Source organism: Thrips palmi, unplaced genomic scaffold, assembly GCF_012932325.1.
Source record: "Thrips palmi isolate BJ-2018 unplaced genomic scaffold, TpBJ-2018v1 HiC_scaffold_18, whole genome shotgun sequence".
Taxonomy (NCBI): Eukaryota; Metazoa; Arthropoda; class Insecta; order Thysanoptera; family Thripidae; genus Thrips; species Thrips palmi.
In genome coordinates this window covers 12,072,320-12,082,664 of record NW_023144627.1, presented here as the reverse complement: position 1 = coordinate 12,082,664, position 10,345 = coordinate 12,072,320, and the positions used below count along the sequence as shown (strand labels likewise).

The 10,345-nt window shown below is 60.9% G+C and overlaps 1 protein-coding gene across 1 annotated transcript in view; it reads right to left on the bottom strand.

Annotated features, from left to right (window-relative positions):
- Window positions 1–784: 784 nt before the first annotated feature.
- The window catches only part of LOC117644713, a 79,274-nt gene continuing 69,713 nt past the window's right edge, over window positions 785–10,345 (bottom strand). Inside the window, exons 7-13 of the mRNA XM_034384326.1 lie at window positions 5,614–5,861; window positions 5,459–5,544; window positions 4,881–4,948; window positions 4,718–4,795; window positions 3,789–4,082; window positions 3,053–3,496; window positions 785–792 (exon numbers count right to left, since the gene is read on the bottom strand). Coding sequence (XP_034240217.1) covers window positions 785–792; window positions 3,053–3,496; window positions 3,789–4,082; window positions 4,718–4,795; window positions 4,881–4,948; window positions 5,459–5,544; window positions 5,614–5,861 — 1,226 coding nt within the window. The remainder of the gene's footprint in view (window positions 793–3,052; window positions 3,497–3,788; window positions 4,083–4,717; window positions 4,796–4,880; window positions 4,949–5,458; window positions 5,545–5,613; window positions 5,862–10,345) is intronic.

The following is a 10,345-nucleotide window of genomic DNA, read 5'->3' as shown; positions in this document are numbered from 1 at the left end:
CTTGACGCGTTCCCGAGTGGTTGGCCCGGGGGAATGGGGGCAAAACGCGTGGCAGGGCGAAACGAAAGCGCTCTCGGGTGCTGTTCGACTCGAGTCGCGAGTCGGTCTCGCCTGTCCCGCCTCGCCCGCCTCGCCCGCCTCGCCCCCGCGGTATTGCCGTTGCTCGACACGTTTCCAGGCGGGCTTCTGTATTTCGACCAAAGTTAGTTGCGTCCCCCGGCACCGGCGTGGCGCGGCGGCGCGGCGGCGGCGCGCTGTCCGACAAGTTTGCCGCATGAATTCTTTATCAGCCCGCTCGACGCGGTGGTGCCATGGTGGCGCCGGCGACGCCCCGGCCGGCCAGGCCTCGGACTGGAACACCAGTTCCACAATTCCTCGTTCTGCCACTTTCAAAATCAGCCCCTTTTCGAAGCGCTCTTTATTTCAAATTAAAAAATCTGACTCTTACGCTGTCTTTTTGAATTTTAAATTTTGGGGGGTTTGTAACACTGCCTACGAGCTGGTGCCACCATGGATTTCTGCGAGCAGGTGGGGGCGGTATACGCTAGCGGTTCGTTCGCGATGAGGCCAGCCGATGGACAGTGGAAGAGGAGGAATCAGGTGGAAAAACAACATCAAATAACACCATTTATAAAAATTGTAACGATTTTTTATTAAACTTGACAAAACAATTTATATTAATAAGGTAAAATTTGACTTAGATTCTTATGAAACAAAACATGGAAAAAGAAACACGTTTCATCCAAATCAGCGAGAGATTTCCCGCTAACGAGTACATATATTATTACTTCACTATTCAAGAGGAAACAAGAATTGTTTACACAATAGCACTATGCACACAACGCCTCCCACAATGACCCACGTTTATCACACATTTAAGTTAGTACCGCCATCCTGACTAGTCCCGGAAGTCGATGGTTGATTGTCTCTCTCTAACACACTAACCAGAGGACGAGATAATTGCTGAACGAATCAATCACTCAGTCAGTCTCGCGGTACAATTCAAATCACATCCTTTGTGAACACTGTCCTAAGCCTTCCCACACTCCCACACTCCCTCTCTCCCTCACTCTTAAATAAAAAAGTCTTTGATTGAAAAAATATATCGTCTTTAACGACGATACGAAATATACACTCCAAGGCAACTATATCATCAATATTCAAGCTTGCCTATGATACATGCAAAAGAACACTACCTTCTTCAAAGGTACTGAAACGTACTGACCATCTGATATTCACACCAGCCGACCAGCCACTCGGGTTATCCCACACGTTTGTCCCTGCTTGAAAAATAAAGAAATCCAACGATGATCTGCCTTCAGCATCAGATTTGCGAATTTTAAGCGCACGCGCAGTTGATTTTGCAGTGCGACCGAAAACACACGTCACTCCCGGAAGAAAATTACGATTCAGCGTGCACAAACAAACCCACAAACACACGCGTGCAAGTGTTTCCCTTTCTTGGAGGCTTTTATACATCGTCTCGGCCGACTCTGCGTCGCTCTGCGTGAACCGTGGGCTAATCCAGAGGACCTAGAGTCGCATCATCAAAGGCTCCGTCCCCCTCCCTCCCTTCCCGTGGGGCTGGTTTGGCTGGTTTGGCTGGCAGCGTGCCTAGTCGTGACAATGGCCGGGGTTGGAGACGGCCAAGGCGCGGCCAAGGCGCGGCCTGGCGGCAGACGGAAGGCGGAAGCGAGGGACTAAAAGACTAAAAGGCTCAAATCCCCCACGGCCGCCACCCCACAGTGGGCCAGAAGACCGGTGGATGCGGCCAAAATCCTAGACGCGTTTTGAGCTCCTGAGTCGCTTTATGGAACTAGAACCGGACGTGTGACCCCCCACCAATGGATTCCTCGTTCGGAGAGAAATCCATTGATGGGGTCACACGCTCGGTTCGAGTCTAAATTAACGACTCTGGAGCTCGCAACGCGTCCGATTTCGGCCGCCTCCACCGGCCTTCTGGCCCACTGTGCGCCCGCGCCGCCAGCGCCATCTATCGGCCGGAAAGCGCCTCGGGCCGCGGCAAGGGCCGAGCAGCGCGTCAACTTTAACTGTCGCCCTCGAAAGCAATTGGCCGCACCAGTACACTGGGGCGACGCGCCCCTCGGCCGCGGACTCCGCGAAGCCCTCCGCGATGACGCCGCGGAACTCAGGTCGGCAGTAGTTTCGAGGTAGAGAATGGCTGGCACGCGAAGAAGACCATCAATGGTTGTTTTTTTTACAGACGAAGGGTTGAGTTTGTCGAAGAGAGAAATAAGTTACCGAGCAAGCAGCTGCCTCAAGCAACGACATTTTTCAAAGGAAATCGTTTCTCCGCGTGAGAGCACGAACTGGTTCCGCTGTCCGTTGACTAGTTGGTTCCGTTCTTCGCGTCACTCGGTCCAAAAATGGAACGCGCCTTGAAAACGAATCACGCAGTGTCTCCGCTCTGATTCCATTTTGCGAGCCGGGCCGCCGAGTGGTGAGCCACCCGAGTCTGCCCGAGTCCCGCGTCGCGCCCGCGTCGTGTCGGGTGGCTCAAAGTGGCGGCGCGGCGACGGCGGGGTCCGGGGACAGGACGTCCAGGACGTCCAGGACGACCAGGACGTCCAGGGCCGCGTCCACGCGTCACGGCGCAGGCCTGCCCCGCGGCCGGGCCGGCCGGGCGGTGTATCATCTGACGGCCCAGCGAGTGACGCCCAGCAGCGCCGGCAGCAGCAGCAGCGGGAGGCGAACCTCGGACCTCGGCGTGGCGGCCGAGTTCGCACAGTGACCTGGAGCGAGGGCAGGCGGGGATGAGTGTCAAAGGGCCTCGGGGCTCAGCCACACTGCACAGTGGGCCAGAAGACCGGTGGAGGCGGCCAAAATTCTAGACGCGTTTTGAGCTCCAGAGTCGCTAAGCAGGACTCAAACCAAACGAGTGACCCCACCAATGGATTCCTCGTTCGGAGAGCAATCCATTGGTGGGGTCACACGTTCGGTTCGAGTCCCATTTAGCGATTCTGCAGCTCAAAACGCGTCTAGAATTTTGGCCGCCTCCTGGCCCACTGAGCACTGCTGCCCTGGACCTCACCGTTGGGCGTGAGGTCGAAGGCCCAGAAGACGGCCTCGGCCTCGACGGGCGGCGCGTCCTCGAGGGTGTGGGCCTGGGCGCGCTCCTGGAGGCCGTGGAGGCCGTGCAGGCCGTGCAGGTGGTGGCGGTGGCACTCCTCGCCCACGCGGGACTGGATCACGATGGAGGGCTGCTGCCGCAGCGCGCTCTGGGCCGCCGCGCCGTCGCCCGCGTTGAGCACGGCGCCCGCGTCGTCGGCGATCAGCTCGCGGTACACGAAGCACAGCCGGCGCACGGCGGGGTCCGCGTCGCGACGCAGCGCCTCGGCGCCCGCCGGCCCGGACTCCACGCCCACGCCCCAGCCCGGCAGCGTCCCGGACACCGTCCCGGACAGCGTCGCCGACACCGGCACGGCGATGGTGAAGCTGGTGCCGTTGTCGCTCCAGCTGCCGTGGCACGAGTACGCTGCGAAAACAAAGTTAGTACACGCTGAAAACCATGCCAACTATTTTGAGCAAACGCACAGTGGGCCAGGAGGCCGACGCCGGCGTTTTGAGCTCCAGAGTCGCTAAACAGGACTCGAACCGAGCGTGTGACCCCACCAATGGACTCCTCGTTCGGAGAGCAATCCATTGGTGGGGTTACACGTTCGGTTCGAGTCCCATTCAGCGACTCTGGAGTTCAAAACGCGACCGGGATTTTGACCGCCTCCTGCGGTCTTCTGGCAAATCCCCTGCAGTGCGGTGGCGGGGCGTACCGGTGATGCTGTCCGCCTCGCAGTGCGAGTGGAACTCCATGGTGTGGCCCGTGCCGCAGCCCACGTCCAGGGACTTGGACCCCAAGGCGGTGGCGCGGCGGGCGCTGGCCTTCGGGTCCTTCGGGTGGGGCCGCACCAGGCTGTTGATGTCGTTGTTGTCGATGTCCTTGTTGTTGTTGATGATGTCGTTGGCCCTGCTGCTGGGGTGCGTACTGCACACGATGTCGCCGCCCAGGTAGTTGGTGACGGCGTACCTGCCCGAGTAGGGGCACTGCCTGTGCTGGGGGTCGGACGCTGAGCAAGGGAAACAGAACAGAAAAGTTTGAGGCGCTGGTCTCAAACGTCGGGACCGCATACCGAGCCCCCCTCTTGATGACGTCACGACGCCGCGTCAATCTCTGAATCTTTGATCCGCTTCGATTAATCGCCACCCTCCTGGGTGTCGCGGGGCGCGAGGCGCGAGCTGCCGGCCGCCGACCGCGCCAGGCCACGCCAGGCCACGCCAGGCCACGCCAGGCCACGCCACACGGCAAGGAGTCGGGTTAAAGTTGCAGGGGCGTGCGTTATGGAGGAGCAACTTGCATTCGCTGCTCGATGTCCGAGTGGCGGACTCTGGCTCGCCGTGCGGGGCAGAGGATACAGTAGGCCAGAAGGCCGGTGGAGGCGGCCAAAACATGTTTAGCGCTCCAGAGTCGCTAAATGCGTCCGGTTCGAGTCCTGTTTCGCGTCTTGAATTTTGACCGCCTCCACCGGTTTTTTGTGGCAGGGCTGACTTGGGGCCAGACTGACTCCAGGCCGGTCCCTGCCACGCGACTGGCAGTCCACTGTGCCACTCGGTTATTCCAGTCCTTTACGCGGCCCGTGGCCTTTATGCAGTGCCGTGGCGGAGTGACGGAGTGACGGGGTGACGGGGCGAGGGCCGTACTCACTTATGAAGGTGGTGAAGCGCTCGGACAGCGGGTCGAAGTTGTCAGCGCGGCAGGCCTCCTCGGCGCTTCCGGTGTGGGCTGCGGGAAGAGCACAGTCAAAGCCCTGTCCGGCCGACCAATCAAACGCGCGGAAAACGCGGCGGGTGTTTTCAAAAATAGTTACCCGAACGCTGCATCTCCATGACGTGCCTGTCCCGCTGGTAGAGCCGGAGGCAGCTGTAGCCGCTGTCGCTGCGGGCGAGAAGGAGAAAGAGTCAGGCGAATCGCTTTTATTCGGACTGGGTTACAAGTTTGGCCGTGACAAATGGCGCGGTGACTGCAGCCTGTCCTTCTCGCACCCCTCGCGGCACGGCGGCACGGCCCACGAGTGCGAGAGAGACAGGTTCGGCATCGAGGCGCGGTAATGGATGCCATTTTTCGTGCCGTCTCTAATTACTTCCACAAGACGCCCAGCGCGCAGCGGACTGCCCCAAGGACTGGCCGGACTGCCGCATCAGTCTCGACGTGTGCGGCTTTTCTTTTAGGGCTTTTCGGGCTTTTCGGGCGGCGGAGCTGAGTCATGGTTCGGCCGTCCAGAGTTCTAGCCCGCTCCCCTGGCCATTTTTTCATTCAACATTTCTTGGTACCAGCTAACACATTCTAAATAAAAGTGTTCTTTCTCCCTCACGGATCGTCGGTTTGAGTAATTCGAGGGGAGTGGCTGAGGCGATGTGATGAAAGAGAGGCATTCCTGCTACTCACCAGCCCAGCGTGACGTGCGCCACCAGCTGCACGACGCGGTCGCTGCGCTCCGTCACCGAGTGGCACGTCATGGACTCCTCGTGGAGCTGCAAGTTTGAGGTTAGGTTAGACCGAGACTCGTCCAAAGCACATGTCACTGGGAGGCCCTCGCTTACGTTGACGGCGTGCTGGTCGGTCTGCGCGCGCGGCCGCGGCCCGACGTGCAGGTCGTTGTCCTGGTCCTCGGCGGCCTCGTCGGCGTCCTGGTGGTGGCGGTGCAGGTGGTGGCGGTGGTGGCCGCGCAGCCGGCGCAGCGTCACGTTGTGCAGCCCCACCTGCAGCTGCAGGTGCTTGTTGAGGGACTGCCAGGCGTGGTGCGCGCGCAGCCATTCGGGCAGGCGGCACGGCGGCCACCTCTGGCGGACTGCAACGCAAGGATCACCACATTCAGATTGCCATTCGTTCTGTCTGTCTGTCTGTCTGTCTGTCTGTCTGTCTGTCTGTCTGTCTGTCTGTCTGTCTGTCTGTCTGTCTGTCTGTCCGTCCACTTATTAGCAGTGCATCGCCTTGACGCCGTGACGCCTCCTCTCCCGGACGCGCATCGGGCTGCTGCCGCGCTGCCGCCCCCGTCCTCCTCGGGGAACGTCTACCCGGATCATACCCCGATCCCCTGGGAACCCTGCGAGCGCGTCCCGCCCTCCTGCGTGCTCTGCATTTCTCTGCATGGTGGAGTGTGTGTGTGTGTGTACAGTGTGCCAGCGTGTGTGTCTTTCCCGCGCGTGGGCCCCAAGTAGGTTTACTACATGGCCTAACACTACCTGGAAACGCTCTTCGTTGCCGTGGCCTGGTACCCGGGCCCCCTCCCCCTCTCTCTCCCTTCCCTTTCCCCTTTCACACACACACACACACACACACACACACACACACACACACACACACACACACACACACACACACACACACGCGCGCGCGAAATAATAACGGCTCCAGACCACTACGCGACTATTTCATTTGTGGCCGCTCTGCTATGGGCTCCGCTCCACCGCACCGCCATCACTGGCGTCCCCTGGTTAATGTTTAAATGTGAGAGTCTCAGTATTTGTGTCTCGGATAAAATGATTGAGCCTCCGTCAAGGAGAGTTTGCAACTTTTAGCGACGCACGCTTGTAAAAATTCCGAAAAGTTGTGAAAAGAGTAAGTCCCTGACACGCACGGCATGATCCTTGTGGGGTGGCAACGCTTCGCAATGCTTCCACCGGTCTGACCCGAACCCCCACCCCACCTCACCTCGCCCCCCTCTTACGGGTCTTCCCCAGGGGCGCGGCGAGTTTTCAATACGAGCTTCTTTGGACTAATTGATGAATGAATTATCCCCGTGGGGCCCTTACACGGTACAGGCCTATAACGGCTCTGCCCGCCGCACGCACGCACACACGCACACATTGACTTTCACACACACGCACACACACACCCACACGCCCACACGGTATCGCACACCACCGTGTGTTGTGACGCAGCTAGCGTGTCTGCGTCGATTCTGCTCCTCCTGTTGGACTCGACAGAAAAGAGTCTATCTGTTTCCGATTGGGGATGTCACTAACTGCCCTGCCCTTCTTCGTGCCGCGTGGCAAAAGACGGGGGAAAAAGTGTTTCGTTTCTTATCGAGCACGGTAGAGTTATTTCGTCCCCCTCCGTCTGAGGGCAACAGAAATTAATACCCTCCACCAGGCAGCGGTTAAGGTTTAGACAACGTTTGACCCTTTTTCTCATCTCTCTCTCTCTCTCTCTCTCTCTCTCTCTCTCTCGCTCTCACTCTCTCCCTCACCCCTCGAAGAATTAAATCTGGCCGACGGTCCGTTTTATCCTTTTATCATCCCTTCTCTCCCATTTGCTTTCACGGACACACGGCGGAACTTCTTTTGTCTGGAACTCTGGGGCGGCAGTGGCTGGAGAGTGTGGGCTGTAGGCTCGGCTGTAGGCGCAAACCGGACGGAAAAATGACGCCAGTCGTCACTGGCTTGGCTGCCTTCGCTGCCTTCTGCAGTGGGCCAGAAAGCCGGCGCAGGCGGACAAAACACTTGACGCGGTTTGAGCTCCTGAGTCGCTAAACACGCCTCGAACCGAACGTGTGACCCCACCAATGGATTCCTCGTTCGGAGAGCAGCCCATTGGTGGGGTCACACGTTCCGTTCGGGTCTCATTTCGCGACTCTGGAGCTCAAAACGCGTCTAGAGTTTTGGCCGCCTCCACCGGTCTTCTGGCCCACTGTGGGGGCCTGGCGGCTCAGCCGCGCGTGCGAGGGAGAGGCAGAGTGCTGGGCTGGCGCCGCTGGCGCACGGCGCGTGAGAGTGGGAGAGAGGAGCGCTAGGAGAGCGAGGTTTAAATGCCAGCGTTTTCGCTTTGCACGCCTTGGTCGGGAATACGAGACAAGGGTATCACAGCGGGGCAGCTTTTCTCGTATAACAAAGCGGGCGGCCGCTGGAGCAGGCTGGAGCCTCCAGCCCGCGGAGCGTGTCCGAAGCGGCTCGCCCGTCTCTCTCGCACCCTGGCGTGGCTTGCGGGGCGCCGCACGAGAGCGAGAGAGACAGAGCGAGGCTCGGAATGGCCCCGCTGTTCAGCACTCGAGAGGCTCGGCAGGGAAGGCCCGAGTCGGGAATTAAACCAGCCCGAGTCTGTCTCTCTCGCACCCCTACGGGCCGACGGGCCGCGCCGTGGGTGCGAGAGAGACAGAGCGTGCGTGCGGCGCGGTGCGCGCGGTGCGGGTGAGCGCCCGGCTGGCTGGGCAGGCCCGCAGAAGTTCCCTGTTGCGCGGGCTTGCCTACCCCCGGCATCGCAGGGGCTCCTTGACTCCCAGCCAGGGCACGGCGGCGCCGGGGCGGCGCCGGGGCGGCACGCCACTGTACAGTTAGTTAGTTTGGGCTTGGGCGCAGTCCGCAGGTCCGCAGCCCGACGCGCGGCCCGCCCGCGGCAGCCTGGAGCGGAGTGGAGCGGAGCGGTCTGACCTCGCAGCCTCGCACTGCGCTTTGGTTCCGAGCACCTGGAAACGATGTGGCCGTGAACAAGGCAACAGTGGCCCAACAGTCCGTTCAAATCTCGCCAACTGTCACGGCCGCCAGTGTGGCAGCGACGCTTCGAGGTTCCTCCAAGTGCGGACGGTCCGAGCCTACCGGCGAACGGACCTCCGCTGTGATGAGAACGCGCCTGTTAAAGCAGCATCCGGAGGGGATGCCGTTCTTGGCTCCCAGTGGCGGAGCGCTCTGCGGCCCCGCGTTGGCGACCGGAGTCCGAAGTCGGAGGGAAGGGCCGGCAACGGCCGGGCAGGGCAGGCACGGCCAGCGAGGGCTCGGTGCCCGGGGGGAGTTATCGCGGACCTTGGACTCGGACCAATAGCACCGCGCGGCAGGGCGGGGCGAGGCGGGGCGAGGCGGGGCGAGGTGGGGCGAGGCGGGGCGAGGCGGGGCGAGGCGGGGCGAGGCAGGGCGAGGCGGGGCGGGGCGGGGCGAGGCGGGGCGCAGGCAAAGGAACACTGCCCAGAACGAGCCTCCCAAGGGAGTGCTTGGCGCACCTGTGCCGTCCAAGACTGCAGCGCGAGGATCGGCAGCGCTGTGTGCGTGTGTGTTGGTGTGTGTGTGTGTGTGTGTGTGTGTGCGTGTGTGTGTGTGCGTGTGTGGACGCGGGATGGGCGACTTACGTGGCATTGCAGCCAGTAAGTATCACAGCAACGCTCCTCCGCGCGGCTTGAGGCTCCTCCGACTGTACCTACACTGTACGCCCCCGACTCGCTTTAACAGTGTAGCGGCACTGCTCGCGGCCAATCCCAATCGCAATGGCAATCACATTGGGAGTTACTCGTACACAGACGGCGACGCACTGCCACCGGAGTAACGCTGTGCTGCTCCCCCAGCGCGCGCTTTGTAGACATGAAGGCGCGCGGCACTCCCCTCCCCCTTCCCCCCCCCTCCCCCTCCCCTCCCCTCCCTCCCCCTTCCCCTCCCCTCCCACTCCATCCGGCTCTCTTCCACGGTGCCACCATGGCGCCACACCGCCGCGAGAGGCCTGCGAAATAAGCAGCGAGGTGTATTTCATAGTGAGGCAGTCTTCAACGACAAAATAATTTATATTGACAACGCGACGCGGAATATCAATTTCCTCGCTACGTGCGCCGCGCCGCGAAAGCGCCTCCGTCTCTCTCGCACTCGCGGGGCGAGGCGTAGGCGTGAGAGAGAGAGAGAGAGAGAGAGAGAGAGAGAGAGAGAGAGAGAGAGAGAGAGAGAGAGAGGGGAGGGGAGAGAGAGAGAGAGAGAGAGAGAGAGAGAGAGAGAGAGAGAGAGAGAGAGCGCCTGCAGACCGCCGCGCGACGCACCGCGCCCCCTTTGTGCGCCCCGGGCCGTCGTCGTCGTGGTGGTGGCGGTGCCGTACCGCGTCGCCGTGCCGTCGAGCCTCTTATCACGGCAAGAAATACGATAAGGGAAGGGACGGCCGCGACAGGCCGGGGTCGCCAGGGCGCGTAGCGGCGCACAGTGTAGTGGGGTATACGGCGCGGCGTGTGTAGTGTAGTAGACCGCGCGGCGGCGGAGCGTGGGACGCGGCGGGACGCGGCGGGACGCGGATCCATTGAGTTGCGGCGTCGTTGCGTCGTTGTCGTTTGCGAGCGGCACCGTCCCCGTTCGCCTTTCCCCGCTCGCCGAGGCCGTCGCCACGACCATCACAGTGGGCCAGAAGACCGGTGGGGGCGGCCAAAACTCTAGACGCGTTTTGAGCTCCAGAGTCGCTAAATGGGACTCGAACCGAACGTGTGACCCCACCAATGGATTGCTCTCCGGACGAGGAATCCATTGGTGGGGTCACACGTCCGGTTCGAGTCCTGCTTAGCGACTCTGGAGCTCAAAACGCGTCTAGAGTTTTGGC